Source organism: Anolis sagrei, chromosome 2 (assembly GCF_037176765.1).
Source record: "Anolis sagrei isolate rAnoSag1 chromosome 2, rAnoSag1.mat, whole genome shotgun sequence".
In the NCBI taxonomy this organism is placed as follows: domain Eukaryota; kingdom Metazoa; phylum Chordata; class Lepidosauria; order Squamata; family Dactyloidae; genus Anolis; species Anolis sagrei.
This window is the reverse complement of record NC_090022.1, coordinates 176,094,103-176,119,193: the sequence shown is the minus strand read 5'-3', so window position 1 is coordinate 176,119,193 and position 25,091 is coordinate 176,094,103. Positions and strand designations below refer to the sequence as shown.

Sequence of the window (25,091 nt, the reverse complement as noted above, 5' to 3'; positions counted from 1 at the left end):
CTAATTTCAGAAAGTGCCAAGTCTTGTTTCCAAAAAAAAAAAGGTCTTTAATTGTTCAAAATAGCACAAAAACGACAGATACGCAGCACTGGATGGGGGAGGCAGGGTGGACAGCTATGGGGAACTCCTATGAGGGCTGTTCCTGTCTCAATGGAAAATAAATTGGGTAAGATATAGGAAGGGCAGGAGGAATCTTTACGGTCTGAACAGGAAAGGGCAACACAGCGAAATACACTATAATACAAAAGACCAGAGAACAGAGCGAGATGGGGCTAGGGATCTGCTCCTGGGGGTTGCTCTTTTTTTCCTGGGGAGTCTGCCAGTCTCCTTGAGAATGGAGAGTAAGGCCCATCGATCAGTGTGCACCTATGAGGGCATCTACCCTGCCCTCACTTGGAAAGAATAAGCTCTGGCTGCTTTTCCCCGCTCTTCTCGGTGGAATGTCCAGGGAGGCAGCCAGAGCGGGATGGAAGTATTCCTCCAGGAGGGAAAAATAACCCAAGACCACTGCCTCAGATAGGGAGAGCATTGCATGTCAACAGCTCCCACCCAACATAACCCTGCTGTAATACAGCAGGATGCACTGCCCCCAACCATTTTTAGATTTTTTTTTCCTAAAAAAAGGTTTTATACAAAACAATGGAGAGTAATGGCAAGATAACTGCCTAGAGTGTGCCACCTTGTGGCCAGGTGAAGTAGGAATAGCAGAGGGGAGGATCGACTTGGGCTGCTTAAGGGGGAGGGGGAGGATCTGCTGCATGTTTAGGGGATAGGTTGAAGCCACAAACACAGCTGCCTGCCGCAGAATAAGCTGCAACCTCCCCCCCCTTTCAAATTAGCGACTTCCGTGGTCCGACCACAGCACATTCCCCCCTCCATCCCCAGACAGTAGAGACTCCTCTCCGTTACCAACGCAGACACTAAAAACTAAACTGAGGGAGCGGGTCTGTACAGAGGCAAAAACTGGAAGGGGAGAGTGAATTCTCCCACCTCCAACACACAGGATGCTGGGAAATACAAAAGAATTTCATTCCTGTAACTGCAACTTGTAAAAAAACCCAACGGCCCCCTCCCCCCATTAAGAAGTCCCCCCCTTTCAAATCCACCCCAATATCAGTGTCCATGTCAATGGGGCGGTGGGCAGGGGGCGGGGGAGGAATGCCATTCCTTTGTCCCCCTTCCTAGGCTGGGGCATGGCACAGGGGTTGGCCCGGCTTGGGGCGCCCTCGCACGAGCCTCTGTATCTCTCCTCCCCCAACAGTCCAGCCCCACGGTGTATGAAATGTGCTTTCGGTGCTTCCATCTTCCTCCACACACAGGGGGCGGCTGACCGGCTGGGGGTTCAGGCGGAGGCTGTGGAGCAGGCAGGAAGAGAGGACAGCTGGGGACGCCCTTCACTGCCCATCTGCTTTGGGCTTCTTTGGAGCAGTTTTCCTGGAAGAGGAAATGAGAAACAATTAGGTCCCACTTGTTGTCATGGCTGGAATATGTTTCACCTACATCTATGAGGTTGTGAGGTATGTTAGAAACTAGGCAAGTGAGGTTTATATATCTGTGGAAAGTCCAGGGTGGGCGAAAGATTCCTCCTGCCCTTCTTGTCTGATGGAAGCAAGCATGAAGGTTGCAACTGGCCACCTTGATTCACATTTAATAGCCTTGCAGCTTCAGTGTCTGGCTGCTTCCTGCCTGGAAGGTGTTGGGAGGTGTTAGCTGGGACCACCAAACACAAATCAAGGAGCATGAAAGGCACTGCAGACTAATTCAACCAGAGAAGTCAGCCATAGCAGAGCACCCGATGAACCAACCTGGAACCAGCACATTATTTAGGCAATCCTTTGTTGGGAGGTGTTAGCTGGGACCACCAAACAGAGCAGCACGAATCAAGGAACATGAAAGGCACTGCAGACTACTTCAACCAGAGAAGTCAGCCATAGCAGAGCACCTGATGAACCAACCTGGAACCAGCACATTATTTAGGCAATCCTTTGTTGGGAGGTGTTAGCTGGGACCACCAAATACAGCAATACCCAAACACGAATCAAGGAACATGAAAGGCACTGCAGACTAATTCAACCAGAGAAGTCAGCCATAGCAGAGCAACTGATGAACCAACCTGGAACCAGCATTTTATTGATTTATTTATTTGCTGTATTTGTATACTGCCTTTCTCGGCCTGTCGGTGACTCAAGGCGGTTTACAACAAATCAGTACACATAATATCACAGTACAAGTTAACAACATTAAAACAATTTAAACCACAACAGAAGAAATAAAAACAACATCGTAAGCGTCTCCTCATTATAAAAACATTGTCCAATTCCATTGTCTAGTCATTCGATTTCCTAATATTATAAGGAAATATTATTTGAAAACACAGAAATGCTGGATCATTCCAACAATCACAATGTCAGACTACACAGAGAAGCCATTGAAATCCACAAGCATGTGGACTATTTCAACAGAAAGGAGGAAACCATGAAAATGAACAAAATCTAGGATAAAGATTCCTAGCTGCTGCAATGGTGGCAGATGAAAGGAACTGAAGCAGTAGCCTCACCCATTGGTTATATATATCTTCTCAAGGAGAGAGTGGGCGGGGGCTACCGCCTAAAAGTGTCTAATAAGTTTTCTAGCAGATTCCAAACTGTCTGCGCAGGCGCAGGAAATACCATATGTGTGATTCACAGTTGACCATTATGGGGAACAGGGAATTCCAGACAGGAAACAATCAAGGCCAGCTAACACCTCCTAACAAAGGAATCAGCCAGGCCTAGAAACTGCAAGGTCATCAAATGCTAACCAAGGTGGCCAGTTGCAACATTCACACTTGCCTCCAGTAGACAAGAGTTCTTTCCACAGATATATAAACCTCACTTGCCTAGTTTCCAATAGGCCCCTCAACCTCTGAGGATGCCTGCCATGAATGCAGGAGAAATGTCAGGAGAGAACACCTCTGGAACATGGCCATACAGCCCAGAAAACTTACAGCAACCCAATTAGGTCCCAATCTCCTTCCATCAGGATCGGTAGCATTGCTGCATGAGCCTCAACTCCCAACAAGCTAGAAATGTCTTATTTAAACAGAGGTCACAGTTATGCGTAATTCATGAGCTTGTGCTGTGTTTACTCTCTGAAGAGTTTGAAAGAAATAGTCAACATACCGTAACCATGAAAAAATAAAGGTAATAACAATAATAACATTAAAATAAAAATAATAAAAATTGAAGCAAAGAAATTAATGCAGTCCAGAAACGCTAATCAAAAATGAGAGAAAGATTCCTTAACTGCTGCAATGGCGGCGGATGAAAGGAACTGAGGCAGTAGCCCCTCCCACTGGCTATATACTCTATGGGGAGAGTGGGCGTGGCTACCGCCTAAAAGTGTCTTAATAAGTTTTCTAGAAGATTCCAAACTGTCTGCGCAGGCGCAGGAAATACCATATGTGCGATTCACAATTGACCATGATGGGAAATATGGCCATACAGTCAGGAAACCACACAACACCCCACATCTCATTCTCTCACCATCAGTGCAGAAGAGCTGCAAGAGTAATAAAACAATTTTGGGAGAAACATTCCCATTGGGAGGGGGTAGCCCTTCCTTTGCAGCAAGCCATGTTCATTTGATAGTAACAGAAAAGGGATATGGGCCAAACAGAAGAGGTGACAATTTCATCTGCCCATGGTTTCCAGGTGCCTCCTCCCACTGACACCCTTCTAACTCTTCCTGATTCTAGCCGGACACACCGTGTGCCTCCGTTTGCTCTAGCAACCCTGGGAGATACTCACAGGTCAGGGGAGGAAAGCGGCCGCTTGTTGGCTGGTTTTACCATGGAGCCATCCTTATTGGATTCTGCAAAAAGAAGATAAAATTTAATCCTCTAGAGATGCGGAGCCTCCATCAAACATAAGACACCCTTGTTGGGGGTATCAGATGTCAGTAGACAAGACTGAAAGCAGTGATGACCCTTGAGATCTCTGCCACTACGTGTATTTTCAGGGGTCCACTTTGTTCTCCAGACACTAGCTAGAAAACCAAAGCAGTTCACTATTATCTTCACAGCAGACCATGCTTCTTTTGTCAAGCTAAGCCAGTGATTCCCAATCTTTTTTTTGAGCAGGGACCACTCTCCAACATTAGTACCAAGAGGGTTACAAATCAGTCTTTGGTCAACTTTAGATTTGGTTTGGTTATTTGAGGTGCTGATTCAGAAAACTGCATTGCATAGACCACATCAGCTCTAGTTTCTGATACAGAACATATGCCATCCAGTAGTGGCCATCTGCTCGCCCTCCGAAAAGCATATTTAATAAGCCTTGGCACTATAAGAAGGTTTTGCGAGACTGAGTTAAGCCTATGAACCACCCTTTCTCAACAGTCTTTTCTACTCTTAACTATGGCATTTCTGCTCCAACTTTCAATAACCACTGTACCCACAAGCAGAAATGTTTACTCCAGTGGTTCTCAACCTTTGATCCTCCAGATGTTTTGTACTTAAACTTCCAGATATTCAAGCCAGTTTATCAGCTGTTAAGAATTGTTGGAGGACCAAAGGTTGGGAACCACTGGTTTACTCAATTTCTGATTAATGATTATGCAATCTCTGATAACTAGGTCCCTAAAGGCCAATTAAAATAATTTGGCAAGTTGGCTTGAAGCTATCCATAAACATTGCTCAGCTCTCAGAGGTTAGAGTATAAACTGGTGGATATGGTATCTATAGGATATTCTCATTACAACAACAGCAACCACAACAGTATCCATAGGATATTCTCATTATATGCCGTATATACTCGGGTATAAGCCGAGTCACTTAATTTTACCACAAAAACTGGAAAAATGGATTGACTCAAGTATAAGCCGAGGGTGAGAAATTCAGAAGCTACTGGTACATTTCAAGATGAAAATAGATACCAATAAAATTACATTAATTGAGGCATCAGTAGGTTAAATGTTTTTGAATATTTATATAAAATTGAAATTTAAGATAAGACTGCCCTAACCTTCAATGTAAATGTGCTTATGTATCCTTCCAATAATAATAAAGATAGTAAAATAATAAATGGAATAATAATAATAATATAGAGTGAAATAATAAATGTAATAATAACAATCATGGAGTAAAATAATAAATTCAGTGATAACACTTACAAAGTAAAATAATAAATGTAATAATAATAAAGTAAAATGATAACTATAATAATAATAAATAGAGTAAAATAATAAATGCAATAATAATAATAATAATAATGATAATGACAGAGTAAAATAATAAATAACCTTGACTCAAGTATAAGCTGAGGGGAACGTTTTCAGCCTAAAACAAGGGTTGAAAAACTAGGCTTATACTTGAATATATACAGTACATTATATACCTGACCTACATTATATACATATGATATTTATAATATTATAATGTAATGCAATATAACAATATATTATAGTTATATATTTATATTACATGTAGTATTACTACATAGTAGTATGGTGCAATATTTAATGCTGATATTGTACTATGCTAATAATATAATATATTGTATGTAATATATACCTTGTAAGCCGCTCTGAGTTCCTTTTGGGGTGAGAAGGGTGGCATATAAATGTCATAAATAAATAAAATTTTAAAAAATAAATATGAAGGTATATTCTTAGCCTGTCTCCCTTGGAACCTGCTCCGCGGTCTATGGAGCACCGTCTCCGTAGGTGCTCCGTAGGTGCTCCACTCCCTCATGCCTTGGAGTGGCTTTTCAAGATCTTAGGAAAAGGCATTTCCCAATGTCTGATAACATAGTCCCCCACAAAAAAAAAATTGTTATCTTGGTTTTGTGGCCTGCTCCTAGGTTTATTTGGGATGTTTCATTCAGAAAATTGCATCGGATAGGCTGCATAAGGTCTACTTTCTTAGATATGGTCATCATGAGTATGGGCAAGCAGATGAAGACTAATAATATAGTATATGTTCAAGAGCTGATAGGGGAAAACTGGTGCCATTTTTGGAATCAGCTGGTCAAATATATACCAAGAAACAGGTCTAACACTTGTGTTGAACAGTGATCATCCTCTTTTCAGCTGTAACCAAAACAGGGGTGTTTGGCATGCCAGACGTGTAACCAAAACATGGGCAAAAGCACACTGGCTGCCAATCTACCCCACCTGAAGTAGTATTTCTGACATAATCAAGAAACTGTCCCAACTAGGGCTGAATCATGTTCCTAGATTTACATGCCAAGCTTTGCATCCTTTGTATCACCATCTGGAAGATACAGTACATTGCTGAGAAAGCCTAGTAAAAGAAATTAGCAAAATAAGCAATATTGGCTCTGGTACTCCCACTGACGTATCAACCTCTGTTGCACACGAGTAATGTCTCCCCCCCCCCTTCATGACCCTTTGACACTTCAACGAAATAGTCAATTGCAATGACACAGATAAAGATTAAATGATTGACAGCCACCTCCACCCCTATCCCATCCTCAACAGTCCTGTGACAGCAACCGCTCACCTTGAAGCCACCGAACTTGTGTGGCTGGGCCATAACCCTTCTCATTGCGGGCAGCAATGCGGAAAATGATGGCAGGCTTGGTGGTGTAGTCTATGTGAGCATTGGAAAGACTAGCTGACTGCACCAGGCATGAGGGACTGGGCCCACAGTAAACCCGCATGAAGGCCAGCTGGGCTGGGGCTGCACTCTTGGGCTCTCCTGCTTGGGCGCTCTGGATGGCCAGGTACACCGAGTACTCCGTGATCTTCCCAGAAGTGACCGAAGGGGGCTCCCAAGTCAGGTGGGCTCCATCCGGACTCTGAAACAAACAAGAACACCCCATGAAATATCACAACAAGGGGCTCCCCCTAACTCATGTGGCGGTAGGAGATGTCAGAAATATTAAAAATTAATGAGGTATTTTTAATTACAAAAATGTGAGTCAAGCACTGAAAGGATTAAATGGATACGACTCAGTAAAAAGCTGCAGTTTAATATAAGCAGGTGTGCCTGTAGATTGGTAGCCTTCAGTCTGTAAGAGGTCTCTGTGGGAGAAAGGCCTCAGTATTGGAAAGCTTCAGTGTTAGTTGCCCTCAGGATGAGAGAAGCCTCAGTATGAGAAAGTCTCAATATGAGAAGGCTCCAGTGTTAATACGCCTCAGTGTGAGGTAGGCCTGGTATGAGAAGCTCTGGTGAGAGGTTGAAGACCTTGTGTGTGAAGCTCTAGTGTGAAGGTTGCTGTATGTAAAAAGCTACTATGTGAAGCTCCTGTGTAAGTTCTGTGCGAGAGGAAGCTCAGTGAGAGCGAAGCTGTTTATCTGCATGAGAAAGAAGCCCAGCGTGGAAGCAAAGAAGTATAAAGAACTTTGTGTTATGGAAACCTTGTTCTTGTATAATAAAATAATAAAAATAAAATAGTAAAAATTCACGCAGTCCAGAACGCTAGTCAAAGATGAAGAAAAATGAGAGAAAGATTCCTAGTTGCTGCAGTGGCGGCGGATGAAAGGATCTGAGGTAGTAGACCCTCCCACTGACTATATATACCCTCAAGGGGAGAGTGAGCGTGGCTACCACCTAAAAATGTCTAATAAGTTTTCTAGAAGATTCCGAATAGTCTGCGCAGGTGCAGGAAATACCTTATGTGCAATTCACAGTTGACCACGAAGGGAAATTGTAAACCATATTATTTTGCTATAAAGAAACGCCTCCTAAGGAAGATATAACACTGGCCTGTGTGTTTTTGTTCTTATCACTTGGCTACTGTTGCTGGGTCACGCTGCTGCTAATCAGTTACTCTGCTATATGTTTATGAGGAAGGTCTTTTGTTAATAAGCCCACTCGCCCAACAGGGGAGGGGTGAAATTATAATAAAAGTGGCTCGAGGGGGGGGGGGGTACAACTTGATTAAAATAAAGAGATAAAACACAAGCCTATTAAAATACATAAAGCAGGATACACACAGTTAAAATGCAGGTTAAAATTCATGGATAAAACGCAAGTTAAAATTCACAATTTAAAACTGACGGGGTAGGCCTGCTAGAAGAGATAGGTCTTCAGTTGTGTCTTAAATTCCAGTTTTGGGGTGGTCGATGAAAAGGACCTCTGGGTGATGGCTGGCAGCTGGGTTCAGACTAATTGGAGTAGATGCCCCCCAGAGGACCTCAGTGTCCTAAGGGGTGGGTTGTACAGGAGAAGGTGGTCCAGTAGGAAACCTGGACCCAAACCACGTGGAGCTTTAAAGGTGAAAACCAACACGTAACAGGGACCTGAGATTGCAGGACCCTGCCCCACAAAAAGTACCAACCTTACTGATTTTAATGGCACAGGGGGCTCCAGGGAAGCCAGGCAGACAGGTCTTGAATGCTGAGATTTCGCTGAAGGGGCCTCGGCCACAGGCATTGATTCCTGCTACTCTGAATTTGTAAGCTGTTCCAGGCTGCAATTCCTGCTTCTTGAGTTGAGAATAATCAGGTACAGTGCCAGAGTCATCCTGCAAGAAAAAAGGAATAATCTTGGTGGCTATAGGAGGAATGGGACAGGAATCCTACATCTTCATGAGGATGGGTCCAGAAAGAGAAGGCAAATGGCATGGCAGGGGTACTCACATCTGCGAGAAGTGCATCATCAGCAGGCAGGAAGTAGTGGGTTACCATCATGTTGGTTGCCTTGACAATACCCACATCAAACCATTGGTTTTCTTTCTTCACAACCACCTTTGGAGGCTGTGCAGGAGGTTCAGGTTTCTGGGTAAGATGAGAGAAGAGTGGGTGAGCTTCAGGAAGTACAAACATGCCTCCCCACTTCTTCCCCAATCTCCTTTAACTTACCACTGGAGCTGGTTCAATGCCATTAGCCACCTCTGCCAAAGCAGCAGCTGCCTGTAGTTTTGCTGGGCTGGCCACCACCACAGGTTGTGGGGCTACAAAAGTATTTGATGGAGCAAGGCCTAAAAGGAGGGAAAAAATAAAGGAATAATTAAAAAACTTCAGATTTGATCATCTGTCACCCAAAGAGATTTTTTTCACCCCTGGAATATGACTTTAATTGTTTAGTATTATGTTTTAACTGGATGGTTTTAATCTTTTTGTTTATTCACTGATGTATGTATACATGCAGAATTGAACTGTTGCCTTTGTAAGGCTGCCTTGAGTCCCTTTCGGGGTTGAGAAAGGCGGGATACATGTATGATAAATAAATAAATAAAGGCACTGAAGAAAAGCCAGGTAACAGAATCGAGTTCTGCCTTAATCAAAAAAACTCAGATCAGAGACTCCAAAGTAGTGATTTCCAAACTGTGTGTTGTGACCCATTAGTGTGTCAGCTGCAGTGCGAAAGTGTGTCACACAAACCTATTGAGAAACCTCTGAGTTTATGTGAAATCAGCATGAGACATTTTTTTTAAAAATCTGTATTTATATGTATGTATCTGCCTTGTTTTAAAATTCTATTGTGACACTGCCGCTATTGCCTGAGCCTTCTGGAGTTGGTGTTTGTTGTTGCTGGACAAGGACACTGAAAACTTTAAGACAGGGGGCCTCAAACTAAGGCTCAGGGGCCGGGTACGCCCTCTATGGAACTCTTCCCAAATTACTTTGTCTGACAGAGTCTCTAAACCAGGGATCCTCAAACTATGGCCCGGGGGCCGGATACGGCCCTCCAGGGTCATTTATCCGGCCCTCACTCAGGGTCAACCTAAGTCTGAAACAACCTGAAAGCACACAACAACAACAATCCTATCTAATCAGCCTAAAGCAGGCCAACACTTCCCATTGAAATACTAATAAGTTTATATTTGTTAAAATTGTTCTTCATTTTAATTATTGTATTGCTTTTAAGTGTTTTTTTGCACTACAAATAAGGTATGTGCAGTGTGCATAGGAATTCATTCAAGATTTTTTACAAATTGTAATCTGGCCCTCCAACAGTTTGAGGGATTGTAACCTGGTAGGCTCACTTTAGTCCCTTAAGTCAGAAGCCATCGAAGGCACACAATAATTATATATATATATATATAGAGAGAGAGAGAGAGAGAGAGAGAGAGAGAGATGAAAGGTTTTCTTGAGATATGTTGCATCCCTACACAATTCATTATTACAATTTATGGATGTGTCTGTATCTGTTATAAGGGGTTGGATTAACCTCCGTGTACTAGTAAAACTAAATTACTGTGTTGGGAAATGATGCATGTATAAAAAGTGTGTCGCCAACATGAAATGTTTAGAAAGCTCTGGGCTAGAGGTTCATTTCAATGGAGTTCACTAATACCTGCAATTCTACTAACCATACAAAGTCCAGGAACGTATCCCTTGTATATACAGGGGTCACACTATATATAGTGGCAGGCTCAAACCCAGAACTTCAATCAATGGCTGATACCAAATGAGACTCTCTCCTGGGCACACAGAAAACTGGGCAACTTGGAAGGCGCTGAACAGACTGAGCTCTGGTACCACGAGATGCAGAGCCAACCTTAAGAAATGGGGCTACAAAGTGAAATCCACGACATGCGAGTGTGGAGAAGAGCAAACCACAGACCACCTGCTGCAATGCAGCCTGAGCCCTGCTACATGCACAATGGAGGAGCTTCTTATGAGTAACACCAGAGGCACTCCAAGTGGCCAGATACTGGTCAAAGGACATCTAATCGGATACCAAGTTGCAAACTTTGTGTTTTGTCTGTTTGTTTGTTAAAAAATACAATACAACTGTTTGGCTTGCTCCTGACATGATAAATAAATACTATATATAGTTAAATTTGTGTTGAACTGGTTCTGATGCTCAAATCAGATTCTCCTGCATTGAAGGAGAGAGACAGGTTCGAGAGGTAACACACAGAAAGACAACAGAAGGGTGCAATGGTTCAGGAGGCCTTGTGAGGTCATTCAGAGGAAATTAAACCCCTTCAAAGATAGAATGAAACCACCACTATATGCATTTGTTTATGAAGCAAAACACTTCAAAAACAACCCAGCCCAAACTGCAGTGTGATCAGTGAAGTTAGAAGCATATTTTCGTGGTGCCACTTACTTTCTGTAGGCGTCGGGGGCAAGAGCCCAACTGTGCTGGTGACAGCGCTTGCCAGCTCATTCAGGCCATTGCTTTCGCTGGCTGGGTCATTGAGGCTATCTGCAGGGGCCAGGGCTTCTGTGGGCAGATGGGAAGGCAGTGGGTGCTGAGGTTGATGTTGCTGAGCTGCAGCAGCTGCTGCTGCCGCCGCGGCCGCTGCCTGAGCCTCCTGGAGTTGGTGCTGCTGTTGGACAAGGGCGGCCAGTTCTTGCTGTGTGAGGACAATCGGGATGGCGGTGGTCTGGTTCTCTGAAGCCCCTGAGGCTAAGTGACGTAGCTCTGCCTGTGCTGTTGCCGTCTCAGAAGTATCCATGGCTTCTCCAGAACCTGTAAAAGAAGCCGGCAATTGAACTGGAGGCAGAAAGGGTCACAGAAAAGAGACAAAGAGTTACACAAAGCCAGGAATCAGATTAAAAGAGGATGAGAAACCTGGCACCGTTCTGGCAGGACAAAGAAATGGGCATGGAAGATGGCCAATGAAGTACTTGTACCCAAGAGTCCACAGAGCAGACTGAGGCTGAAAGAGAGCACTTACCCATGACAGCTTGCTGGGCAGCTTGCAAAACCGCCTGTATTGCCAGGGCTTGTGCCTCTTCGGTGGCCGCAGCTTGGGCAGCAGCCTCTGCAGCCGCAGTGACGGCCAACTCCTCCGGTGTCAGCCCTGTCACCATGAGGGTGGTGGCACCTGCTTGACTCTCAGCCATCAGCTCTTGGGGCAGGGCCAATTGCTCCACCTCTGAGGGGGGAGGGGGAGGAGGAGGAGCGGTGGTGGCTTGGGGTAGTACCACCATTGCCACAGGTTCCTGAACAGGCGGTGCTGGTGGTGTCTCCTCCATAGGAACTGGGAGATCTGGCTGGGGAGCGGCTTCAACGGGAGGAACTTCTGCCGGCGGAGGGCTGGCAGAGGGGGCTTGGGCTTGCTCCTGAGGCTCAGGGGCCACTGCCACTGGCTCCTGTACCCCCACAGAAGGGTGCAATGGTTCAGGAGGCCTTGTGAGGTCATCTGTGCTGGTAGCTGCTGGAGTTTCAGCAGGGGGAACCGCTTCCTCTGTAGGAGCATCGGACAACGAAGAGATGTTCTGCAACAGAAATGAGGTGACATTATTATACAGAGTAAGACAGCATAGCTTCTTTTAAAATGCGTGCCATTCAGTCGGTTGAAGACGTAGCGGAGCGCTAGTGGTCTCGTTCGAGAGGCAGGAGTATACAGTTTTGTCCTGACACAGTTCAGTCGCCATCATGCGTTGGAACAGTGAGGAGCATGCTTTTGCCGTTGAGGCCTACTTTTCGAGCGGATTTGGAGTGGTCGGCCTGCTCTCCAGATTTGGCCCCTCGTGATTTTTTTCTATGGGGTTTTTTGAAATCCTGTGTTTATGTGAACCGTCCAAGGACCCTACAAGATTTGAAGACCAACATCCAGGAAGAAATTGCCAACATAACACCTGCTATGCTGGCAAGAGTCATGACAAACACCAGAAATCGGTTTACTCAGTGTATGGAGAATGTGGGACATCACCTACCTAATTTGATCTTCAAAACTACATAAAACAAAACTTTAGGTATGTGCCTACATTATAAAAAGAATTCTGATTCATATAATGGTTTTATTAAGTTTTGAAAAAAGGAAGTTATGCTGCCTCACCCTGTACTTATGTTTTACTTAACTATGTCTTATTGGATTGTTATGTTTGATTTTTCATCACAATGCTTAATTCTTTTTCATAAGCTCACTGCTATTACTGTTGCTTTATTGTGTATTATTTTGATATGTTTATACTTAACCTTAGGCATTGAATGCTTGCCTTTTTGTATGTGTAAACCGCCCTGATATATTTTTTTATTTACTATTATAAGACAGTGCAGTGAGAAAGGTTGAACCATGAAGGAGTGAAAAAGAGCTGCCAACCAGATGTGATATAGTGAAAACTATTAGGAAACTCAAGAAACAAAACCTGCTAGAAGAGACTAAGTCCATGTAGTCAACTTCTCAAGTCACTGTGCCTTCAAATCATTACAGTGACTCCAAGATTTTTCTAGGATTTTCTTAGGTGAGGGATACTCAGGGTTTTTTTCAGTTCCCTTCTCTGACAGATAACGTACAGCCTCTAGTATTTGTTGGTGGTCTCTCATCCAAATGATAAGCAGAGCTGACTCTGCTTAGAGCTGTAGCAAACTAGGATTTTGCGAAAGCAAACTAAGCCAGCACGAGCGATGCTCCGCCTCTTTCTCCGCCTATTTCCCTTTGCTAGGGCAACGTTGCGAGCATAAGCTCATGCCGCAGCAAACTATAAGAAGCTTGCGCTCGGGCTTGCTCCGAAGCCCCGCCTTTTTTCCCCCCGAGGCTGCTCTCTCTCTTGCTAGCATGCCTGTTTTCCATTGCAGAGGGCAGGGATGCGAGCGTACGCTCACAGTTGAATTCTGCCAACTGCGAGAGTACACTCGCATCGCTTCCCTAGCAAGGGAAAACAGGCACACTAGCAAGAGAGAGAGCAGCCTCGGGGGAAAAAAGGCGGGGCTTCGGAGTGAGCTCGAGCACAAGCTCGCTCTCGCTTCCAATAGTTTGCTACGGCTCTTAGCTTCCATCACCCGTCATCACAGATAATCAAATTCTCTTTGGAAATCAGCTTAATGACTATGCCCCAAAATTTGGACTCGGGACACATTTTGCTTTGAAGGGCAACATTCTGTTGCCTCTTCAATTTTGCTTAATTATTTATGAGTAATGCTGCTTTTAAGGATCTTGACAGAGGTTTGTGGCTGAAGAATCCCTTTGGGATCTTTGTGAGATCGCAGTTGTTCAAACACTCTCAAAACAAATAATGTTGTTACTGTTGTAAAGGCTTTCCCTGACATTAAGTCCAGTTGTGTCTGACTCTGGGGGTTGGTGCTCATCTCTGTTTCTAAGCCGGCATTGTCCATAGAAACCTCCAAGGTCATGTGGCCGGCATGACTGCATGAAGCACCATTACTTTCACGCCAAAGCAGTACCTATTGCTCTACTCACATTTGCATGTTTTCGAACTACTAGGTTGGCAGAAGCTGGGGCTAACAGAGGGAGCTCACCCGCCCCCCAGATTTGAACCGCCAACCTTCCAGTCTGCAAGTTCAGCAGCTCAGCGGTTTAACTCACTGTGTCACCGAGGGCTCCTTTTAGAGCTTGTATATTATTATTATTATTATTATTAACTGCATTTCTATACCGCTTTTCTCTCCCCTGGGGGGACTCAAAGTGGTTTACAACATAATAAATGGCAAATTCAATGCCTCACATATATACAAAAATATCACATATCCAAATCAATAACATGTAACTGTAGAAAATAACCATTAAAACTATAAAAACATCAAGCATAGACATTAGCATGAAACATATTATTGCTGCAATTAACAATGTAGACCCCTCCCCCCCCCCAACTCTCACTCCATAGCATTTCAGCCCTTCTTTTTATACATATGAAATGATTAAAGCTGTGGGAAAGAGCAACAATTCTTGTCCAAATGTTGACATTTCTATGTACTACTTCAGCCTGTGAGGTGTGATGTCTGCCTTGGCTGCTCTGCTTCCAGTAGCCATTGCTGGCACCCCCTCTCCCAAAGCCTGACTCTCTAATACTGCCATATTTGAGCAAGTGAACACAAGTACAGCAGGAAGAATGCATAACAGAATGCAGGAAGAAAAATGCAAACCTTCTCCCAAAAGCTGTTAACCCCAAAATTTACTTTCCCCGTTTGAGACTCCACATGAATTAGAGGTAACTTGAGTTTGCCTTAATTACTTGTCTAGTTAAAGGCCCCCTTCAATGCCTGTCATGTGGTCAGGTGGGGGCATTTATGTCTCAAAATCCAGGTTGATCCAATGGAAAAAAGGAAGATACAAAGGCAAGTTTATCCTCAGTTCAGATCCCACTCTGTCAGTCTCACCGGCACTGAGGGCCCTGGTGGAGGCATGGACTGGGTCACGGTGGTGACGGCCCTGGTCTGCGTGGAGGGAACGGTGGTGGCGGCGGGGGCAGTGCTGGGACTGCTGGCGGCCGTGCTCTCGCTCGCCGTTGTCTCTGGCTCCCCCTGCTGGCCATTGGTGGCAGGCGGCTGGTCTGCAAAGAGGAAATGTATTACGCAATGAACCACAGCTTTGGCTAGCCGGATGCAATTTTTGTCTGCTGATACCCATGCTCCATACAAGGGCAACATCACAGGTAAAGGCAGGACAAGCTGTACTTTACTGCAAGCAGAACTGATGGGTGCCTAAATTAGCATATTTCTAATTATCCTAAGGCAGTGGTTCTCAACCTGTGGGTCCCCAGATGTTTTTAGCCTACAACTCCCAGAAATCCCAGCCAGTTTACCAACTGTTAGGATTTCTGGGAGTTGTAGGCTAAAAACATCTGGAGACCCCAGGTTGAGAACCACTGTCCTAAAGAAACTTTTATAAACAAGTGACCCCAACCCTACTGCCAATGTACTTGAAGAGTGCTCCTCAAGCGATCTGATATGAGGAGTCCTACTGCATAATGTGCCAGCACCATTTTTGTGCCCTGCCAATCTGCTACCGGGCACAATTCAAAGTGCTAGCTTTAGCCTATAAAGCTCTAAACGGTTCTGGCCCAGCTTATCTATCCGAACGCATCTCTTCCTATGAACCTTCCAGGAGCTTAAGATCATCTGCTCTCGATTCCACCTGCTTCACCAGCACGTCTGGCGGGCACAAGAGACAGGACCTTCTCAATGGTGGCCCCTCGGCTATGGAACACCCTTCCTAGGGACATTAGATCAGCCCCCTCCCTCTTAACATTCCGGAAAAGAGTCAAGACCTGGCAGTTCGAGCAAGTGTTTGAAAATGAAATGTAAAAGACATAGGAAATGACTGGACGAGATGGATAATGTTTTTAATTAGGAGACACAAATGGCTTATGTTTTTATTACTTTTGTTGGATTTTATACTATGTATTAATGCAGGGGTCCTCAAACTTTTTAAATAGAGGGTCAGGTCAGAGTCCCTTGGAGGGCCGGGTTATAATTTGAAAAAAACATGAATGAATTCCTATGCACACTTCACATATCTTATTCGTAGTGCAAAAAACACCTAAGACAATACAATAATTAAAATGAAGAACAGTTTTAACAAATATAAACTTATTAGTATTTCAATGGGAAGTGTAGGTCTGCTTTTGGCTGATGAGTTGGGATTGTTGTTGTTGTTGTTGTTGTGTGCTTTAAAGTCATTTCAGACTTAGGATGACCCTGACTGAGGGCCAGATAAATGATCTTGGAGGGCCATATCCAGCCCCTAGTTTGAGGACCCTGTATTAATGTTTTATGATGTTCTTGAGCATCGAATCGTTGCCTCTGTAAACTGCCTTGAGTCGCCTGTACCTATTGATCTACTCACTTTTGCATGTTTTCGAACTGCTAGGCTGGCAGAAGCTAGGGCTGACAGTGGAAGCTCACGCCACTCCCCGGAATTGAACCTGTGACCTTTCGGTCAACAGGCTCAGCAGCTCAGCGCTTTAACCCACTGCACCACTGGGGACTCCCAAATAATAAGTTACTGCCATTTATTTCTCTGATGAAATCTCACAAGGGACAGCCAGCCAATAGCTTAGAACAGTTTCTCAAACTGTACTACTCCAGATGTTTTGGACTTCAGCTCCCATAATTCCTACCAGCTGGTAAGCCGGCTAAGATTTCTAGGGGCTGAAGTCTAAAACACTTGGAGGAGAGTCTGAGAAACACTGGCTTAGAATGGCACCAGTTCGGTGACCATTACTTTCAAGCTCAAAGATCAATGTTGAGGATGGACAAAATTGTTTTTGCCCCCACCCATGGCACCCCATTTGTACCCAATGACTACTGCTTCTTTCTTTCCAGGAAAAGTGGACTACATAGGTGGTCAATAGCTTGTGGCCCCCATCACTGGTCCCTAAAGTACCACTCAAAGCCTGACATGTGGTCAAGTGGGGGCTTTTCTGCCTCAAACTCAAGACTTCAAGAAGATCTTCAAGTGTGCACTGAACGAGAGCTCAGAACTTGACCCTAACATTGTCCTGCAGTTACACTTCACGAGGGAAGATCAGCCGCGATACGCGAGGATTAGCTTTCTCAAGGTAAGCTTCTTTGTCAGTACTCTCTAGGAAGATTCAAACCAGCTACTCTAGAAATCAGAGTAATTTTCCTCTATGTACAAAATCAAGAATGAAGGGATTTACTAAATAACTATGTTGTCAGTATCAGGACAGGAAGCAACTAGCAGCATATAGATCTACACAAATAAATCTGCATACTGTGACACAGCAGTTGGTACGCCAACTATAATTTTGCATTTCCACCACAGCACATCAATGACAAAACCCATACCCACTGGAGAAGCTTTTGCGGGCATCTGTTTCCAGATATGCTTATGCAAAATAATAACCAGCTGTGTGAGATCCCCACCACCAATGTATATAAGATGTTCACCTTAAAACATGATCAACACTCATCCCAATCTGCAGAAAATATTCAGAGTGTTTGCACTTCCATTTTTCCTCCGCCTTTAATCTTCCTTGATCAACCCATAAGAGAATGATAATTTTTCCCAGTTTAAACATTACTGGCTAGCACAGGGGTCCTCAAACTTTTTAAACAGAGGGCCAGGTCACAATCCCTCAAAGTGTTGGAGGGTCGGATTATAATTTGAAAAAAAAAAATTGAACAAATTCCTATGCACACTGCACATACCTTATTTGTAGTGCAAAAACCACTTAAAAACCATACAATAATTAAAATGAAGAACAATTTTAACAAATATAAACTTATTAGCATTTCAGTGGGAAGTGTGGGCCTGCTTTTTGGCTGATGAAATAGGATTGTTGTTGTTATATGCTTTCGAGTCGTTACAGACTTAGGTTGACCCTGAGCGAGGGCCGGGTAAATGACCTTGGAGGGCCACATCTGGCCCTCAGGCCTTACTTTGAGGACCCTTGGGCTAGCACATCTAAATGCATGATGGCAACAACAGTCTGCAACACCCTCCCTCTGCGTGCTCTCACCTTGGTTGGTTCCCATGGAAGAGGTGACAGTGGTGGCGGTGTGAGTTGTGCCCGTCTCATGGGTTTCGCAAGGAGGGTTGGAACACACTCTGGGAGTTGGACTCCGGGGCGGTAAGCCATCAGGGCCAGAAGCCTCTCCCTCGGGGCCCTTTCCTGATTCTGAAGCCCCACTCTGCGCCAGGACTGAGCTGGAAACCTGAGTGCTATCCCCGTCAATGCTGGTTGTCATTGTTGTGCCAGTGGAGCTTGTCTGCTGTGTCTCACAAGGTTGAGTAACAGGCGCCTGCTGGGTACTTTGACCCTGCCCAGCACCCTCATTCTGGCCAGCACCCATGTTGGAGGTGGTGTTTGTTGCTGTGTTGGTGGTGCCTGTTTCATGGGTCTCACAGGGTGGGTTGGAGCACACTTGCTGCCCTGCAGCCATACTGGAAGTAGCTGTGGTGGATGTGTTGGTGGTGCCTGTTTCATGAGTCTCACAGGGCGGATTGGAGCAGACCCGCTGGGTGGCATCCATGTTTGACGAAGCAACGGTTGAGGTGTTAGTGGTGCCTGTTTCATGAGTCTCACAGGGTGGATTAGAACACACCTGTGGGCTTGTGTTCTTGGCGTCCACTTTGAGGGCTGTGTGAGGTGTGCTCAACGGGGCTGGTGTTTGATCCCCATCTGGGGATACCTTCTGCACTGTGCACGGCTGCTTTGTAGGCACATCAGCTTTGGCAGACATGGTGGTGCTGGTGGAACACGTCTGCTGTGTTTGGCACGGAGGGTTGGCAGATCCTACCCACTCGCCATCAGGCTGCCCTCGGCCCATGAGAGACCGAGCCGTTGTGGCAGTGTTGGTGGTGTGGGTATGGTGGGATTCACACTTGAGGTTTTTGGGGGCTGGTAGTCTTTCACTGGGCTGAGCTGCAGAGGTGGCAGAGGCCACACTGGGTGTGCCAGCATCTGACCCAAAGCTCACCATTCGGACCGTGCAGGGCTGCTCTGTTGCAACGTCTGCTTTTGCCGACATGGTGGTGCTGGTGGTAGTAGTCTGCTTTGTTTGGCACGGATTGTTCGCTGGTTCCGTCTGTCCACCATCAGGTTGCCCCCGGCCCATGTTGGAGGTGGCAGTGGTGGCCGTGTTGGTGGTGCCTGTCTCATGAGTTTCACAGGGTGGATTGGAGCACACTCGCTGACTGGTGCCCACAATGGGCTTCACAGTCATGGTGGTGCCAGTCGAACTCGTCTGGAACGTTTGACATGGTGGATCCGTGGGTGCCTTCTCTGATTTAGAGGTGCTTGCTGTATTTGTGGTACCCGTCTCATGAGTTTCGCAGGGTGGGTTGGAGCACACTTTCTGCACGGCGCTCAGCACAGTGGTGGCTGTGTTGGTAGTTCCCGTCTCGTGGGTTTCACATGGCGGGTTGGAGCAGACCCTCACCACTCTCCCGTTGGCCTGGAGCCCGCTGCCATCTTGCCCATCGCAGACAAACTGCAATTGGGCTTGCCCACCCAAAGTGCCCACGACAGTTGTGGTGGCTGTGTTGGTGGTGCCAGTGTCGTGCGTCTCGCAGGGCGGATTGGAACACACCAAAGTGACCGTGCCCGGCTGTGGGTCTCCCTGCCCTGATTCCGCAATAGTGACGGTGGCCGTGGGCTGCTCTGTGGTAGGCGAGGCCAAAATAGAAACAGGCAAGTCATGTACCGGTTGGGCCTCTACACCACTCGGCGTTGTGATCAGTGTGACTTGAGTGGGCTGGGAGACAGGCTAGAGATAAGGAGACACAGGCAGATATGCACGGGTTAGGACGGACACCTCAGTAAGATACACCACATAGCAAAGGGAAGGTAACACTTAGAAGCATGCTACAAGTTATGCAGAATGAGACGAAGAACACTACCATTCCTTACTGCACATTGCGTGTTTGAATTACCTTCATATTACGGGAATAAGATTCAGCAGTCTCCATTCTTAAATTACTAATTCATTCAGGACAATTCTACCCCAAGACTAAAGATGTGGTTTACACACAGACCGAAATACATTTTCTTTGATATAAACATCAGATATGCTGGGGATTCAGACCTTAGAAGACAGCAATCTAGATCAGGCATGGGCAAACTTGGGCCCTCCAGATGTTTTGGACTTCAACTCCCACAATTCCTAACAGCCTCAGGTCCTCAAGCGGCTGAGGGGGAAAAGGAAAGGGCCTGAAGCTGTCCAAAACACCTGGAGGGCCCAAGTATGTCCATGCCTGATTTAGAAGATACCCTTTTGTAAAGTAAAAAGACTGAAACCCATAGATATATGAAGATTAGTAACCACGATTACTGTAACATTTCATCATCTACTTTTTGGAACTCTTTACTCTCATGCAAAGCTCATCAACTGCATGTCTTTTGCTATATGCAAATCTGCAAGCTGACTAAACTCAGGACACACTCATTAACTGTGACATTAGGTGCATCAGTTGCATCTACAGGAAATTTGAATACTCTTTACACACAACCACATTTTTTGGATTCTTTTAAACAAGAGCCCTTCAATTGCTGCTCAACAGATACTCCTATTATTGGGTTGTTGTAGGTTTTTTTGGGCTATATGGCCATGTTCTGGAGGCATTCTCTCCTGATGTTTCACCTGCATCTATGGCAAGCGTCCTCAGAGGTAGTGAGATCTGTTGGAACTAGGAAAAAGAGTTTATATATCTGTGGAATGACCAGGGTGGGACAAAGAACTCTTGTCTGTTGGAGCTAGGTCTGAATGTTTGAACTGACCACCTTGATTAATACTGGTAGCCAGATTTTGTCCATTTTCATGGTTTCCTCCTTTCTGTTGAAATTGTCCACATGCTTGTGGATTTCAATGGCTTCTCTGACATGGTGGTTGTTTGAGTGGTCCAGAATTTCTGTGTTCTCAAATAATATGCTGTGTCCAGGTTGGTTCATAAAAATGAACAAAATCTGGCTACCAGTATTATAAAAACTCTAAAAATTACAACAGCAAAACAACAGAGAGAAAACGATCAGGGACAGCTAATCACCTCTCAACAAAAGATTCCCCCAGGCACCAACAAGCCACACAAAAAACTGCCAAGCCATCAAATGCTAATCAAGGTGGTCAGTTGAAACATTCACACCTAGCTACAGCAGACAAGAGTTCTTTGTCCCTCCCTGGTCATTGCAGATATATAAACCCACTTTCCTAGTTCCAACAGACCTCACTACCTGAGAATGCTTGCTATAGATGCAGGTGAAACGTCAGGAGAGAATGCTTCTAGAACATGGCCATATAGCCCAAAAACCCTACAACAACCCAGCAATTCCAGCCATGAAAGCCTTTGACAATAGTCCTATTATTCTACCAGAAAAAGCTGGGGTTTATGGGAGATACAGTCCAACATTTTCTGGAGGTCCCTACATTGCTCATTTCTGCTTTAAGAGTTGCAAGTGGAACTGCTATGCCTTGTATGTCATAGCAGATCGACTGTTGTTAAGATGCACATGCATACCCTAAAAACAAATGTGAGACTCAATCACAATTTTAGGAGGTCTCAAGTCCTCCTTCACTTGTCTCCTTCATACGTGCCCTCACTAGAATACATGCCCTTTAGCCACCTTCCAGATTTTTCCTCCTGCAACCCAGCCACTTATTAAGACACTAAGGCTTGCTGGATTGAGCTCTGAGACCGTCTAATCCTGAAATGGAACAATACCTTTCCCAAGCTCTGACTGGCATTTGTTCTCAAGAGCTGCCAGCCTGACATATTCTCTTAGGAAGCCTACAAGAAGAGTATGACAATAATAGCCCTTTCAGTTTTGGGAAAATTTGAATTCTGGCAAAATTAAGTGTGTCTGTGGAAAGCGTTCCTTCTTTTAGAGAATTATGACCCATAGCAGTTCAGTTCATGCTGGAGGTTTTGGAGCAGAAAAATAGCCTCAAGCTCCCTATGTTCTCGAGTGATTTTATGATATCTGCCCCAAATATAGCCACAATATAATTTGCTTTTATCATCGATTTAAGGCAGTCCTACACAATCTGCAGCCCTTCCAAATGTTTGGGACTCCAACTAACTCAGAAGCCTTAGTCTGCTTGCTTGTTCAATGGTCACGCATTCTGGGAGCTGAAGTCCAAAACACTTGGAGGCCCCAAGTTGACGAGGCCTGACAAGGTATTCAGAGGATCTTGGAAGGTATTGCCCCCCCCCCCACACACACTTTCTCTTTGTCCTGAATCAGCTGTCCACCACCTCTGTTATGCTATCTTGATTTCCATGTATACACAGACCCTTCAATCTCCAAAGAAGACCACCACAGCCAACTTATCCCATACCTGCATGGTGATGGTGGGTGTGCTCAGGCCTCCTGCTGCTGTCAAGGTGGTCTGAGCTGCGGAGACAGTGATGGCAGCTGGGTTGATGACCTGACTGGAAAGCGTGGCGATTGTCCCTAAAGTGGTAATGGGTGTAGCCAAAGAAGCATTGGTATTGTGGCCCCCAGTCCCAGCTAGGCTGGTTGAGACTGTGCCTGTTACAGTGCCTAAGGTCGTTACACCTGAAATAGCAGATAGAAAATGGTTTCAAAGTCACAATTGGTTGTATTTTGCACAGCACACTAATACCTACGACCCTAAATCTACTAGATCCTCAGCATTGCCTATGTATTATTTATTTGTATTTATTTCATTTTATTTTTAACCCGCCTTTCTCCCATGGGGACTCAAAGAGGCCTGCAATAACATGACACAAAAAAATTAATGTACAGGGTGAGGCAGCATAACTTCCTTTTTTTAAATGCATGCCATTCAGTCAGTTGAAGACGTAGCGGCGCGCTAGTGGTCTCGTTCGAGAGGCGGGAGTATACATTTTTGTCCTGACACAGTTCAGTCGCCATCATGCGTTGGAACCGCGAGGAGCATGCTTTTGCTGTTGAGGCCTACTTTTCGAGCGGATTTGGAGTGGCCAGCCCACTCTCCAGATTTGGCCCCTTGTGATTTTTTTCTATGGGTTTTTTTGAAATCCCGTGTTTATGTCAACCGTCCAAGGACCCTACAAGATTTGAAGACCAACATCCAGGAAGAAATTGCCAATTTAACGCCTGCTATGCTGGCAAGACTAATGTCAAACGCCAGAAACCGGTTTACTCAGTGTATGGAGAATGGAGAATGGGGGACGTCACCTACCTAATTTGATCTTCAAAACTATGTAAAACAAAACTTTAGGTATGCGCCTACATTATAAAAAAAAAATTCTGATTCATACAATGATTTTATTAAGTTTTGAAAAAAGGAAGTTATGCTGCCTCACCCTGTAGAAACATGGCAAACATAGAAGTTAAAAAACAAATAAAATTCAATATTTGTTTGTCATGAATACAAAACAGTTAAATTATAACAAAATACTTGTCGAATTAAAATTACTTTTGAAACTATGTATCCTCCCCAATTCCCCACAGCTGTATGCCCCTCATCCTTCCCCAAATGCCTGATGACAAAGACATGTCTTAATTTACTTGCAAAAGGCAAGCAGGGATGGGGCAGAGGACATGGCCCATGTTTCTGGGAACACATAATCCTCAGAAGCAGCAAAAACATGATACTGGAGACCAGTGACATAACAACCATAAACCCACACAGATTAAGTCAGCACTCATCCACAACGAATAAGAGCAACCAATCACATAGCCCGTTTCCACAGTGGAAAAAGACACATTACAGTCCATTACCTGTAGTCCCTTTGACAACCAAAGTGGTAACAGTGGGCTTCACAGCAGACACAGTAACAGGCGTGACTAGGCGCATTCCACTCATGGGGACAGTTCGCAAGATAGTGCCAGGCTGACCTGGTGCTCCTTTAAGTACTACCTGCAAATGAAAATGTGACAGGTTTAGATCTCAAACCAAAGCTCGGCACCACAGGGTCTACAACCCACCCATCCAACCCTGCCGGTCTGCTCAGTTTACCTGCGTTACACCCTGCTGCCCATGACCCGTGGTCAGTTTAGGTACTGCTGTGATGATCTTTGCAGGCGTGCCAGTGCCAGATGTCATCACTTTTGTTGTGATGATGGTGATGGGAGACTTGATTCCAGGACTACTGGTGACACCTGAAAAAGCAGTGCTGGATTTGAACCACATACACGGAGTAATAAACATGCTGGTGCCTCAAATGTTAGCCCTGGTTCTGCATATATGTGACCTGCTGATTCAAAAAATGGCACCTGTTTTTTGTGGTACAAAACATATGCTATCTACCATTTGCCATCTGCTCACCCATACAAAACCCAGAGAACCGTATCTAAGAAACTAGAGCTGATGTGGTCTATCATGCAATGTTTTGAATCGGCACCCCCAAACAATCCCAGGAACAGGCCTAAAGACCAAGACATTAAGAAAAAAAATGTTTTTGGTTGATCATGCATTATTTTTGCACACTCTTCTGTGCCCCTGCAAACACACTGATGCTCAGCCCACCTGGCTGCTTCTTCCCCCTTTTCCGCCACAGGTTCCCTATACCTGGACTTAGCAATAACACTCCACTCCTTACCTGTGGCACCTGACTGGGTAATAATGGCCGACATGGGGATGGTCTTGATGATTGTGGTGGTGCCAGGTTTGGTTGTGTTGGGAGAGACGCTGCTAATACCCAGGATGGTGGGTTTGGTGCCTGTGCCTCCTGCTTGGGAGCTGGTGATGATTGTGGTGGGCTTGCCATCTGCTGAGGTCACCAGCTTCAGGATAGTGCCAGCAGGCAGGGGCCCTTTGGTCTAAGGTAATGGAGAGAACATCAAGAATCCACATGAAGAATCAATCATCTTTGCCAGAGTTTTTGAACAAATAGTGTATTTTGAACCTTTAACATTTTCATCATTTTAGGGGCACTTTAATGCAAACGTTAAGGCTTCTCCCGTATTTATTAACAAAGGATTTTTAAAGGATATGTCTTAGTCCAAATATATTTATGTTATAAAGATATATGAGGGGTATTTTTTAAGTAAGGTCCGTTTTGTTGTAGACATTAGTAGTTCGCGCGCAT

The 25,091-nt window shown here is 45.0% G+C and overlaps 1 protein-coding gene across 4 annotated transcripts in view; it reads right to left on the bottom strand.

Annotated features, from left to right (window-relative positions):
• Positions 1 to 33: 33 nt before the first annotated feature.
• Positions 34 to 25,091, bottom strand: part of HCFC1 (host cell factor C1) — a 41,170-nt gene continuing 16,112 nt past the window's right edge. For all 4 annotated transcript variants that reach the window (XM_060763194.2, XM_060763196.2, XM_060763195.2 and 1 more), the window contains exons 13-26: positions 24,603 to 24,822; positions 24,020 to 24,162; positions 23,782 to 23,920; positions 22,391 to 22,611; positions 18,076 to 19,825; positions 14,969 to 15,141; positions 11,583 to 12,126; positions 11,009 to 11,374; positions 8,809 to 8,927; positions 8,587 to 8,724; positions 8,286 to 8,471; positions 6,503 to 6,800; positions 3,789 to 3,852; positions 34 to 1,434 (exon numbers count right to left, since the gene is read on the bottom strand). In XM_060763194.2, coding sequence (XP_060619177.2) covers positions 1,395 to 1,434; positions 3,789 to 3,852; positions 6,503 to 6,800; positions 8,286 to 8,471; positions 8,587 to 8,724; positions 8,809 to 8,927; positions 11,009 to 11,374; positions 11,583 to 12,126; positions 14,969 to 15,141; positions 18,076 to 19,825; positions 22,391 to 22,611; positions 23,782 to 23,920; positions 24,020 to 24,162; positions 24,603 to 24,822 — 4,401 coding nt within the window. In that variant the 3' untranslated portion in view covers positions 34 to 1,394. The remainder of the gene's footprint in view (positions 1,435 to 3,788; positions 3,853 to 6,502; positions 6,801 to 8,285; positions 8,472 to 8,586; positions 8,725 to 8,808; positions 8,928 to 11,008; positions 11,375 to 11,582; positions 12,127 to 14,968; positions 15,142 to 18,075; positions 19,826 to 22,390; positions 22,612 to 23,781; positions 23,921 to 24,019; positions 24,163 to 24,602; positions 24,823 to 25,091) is intronic.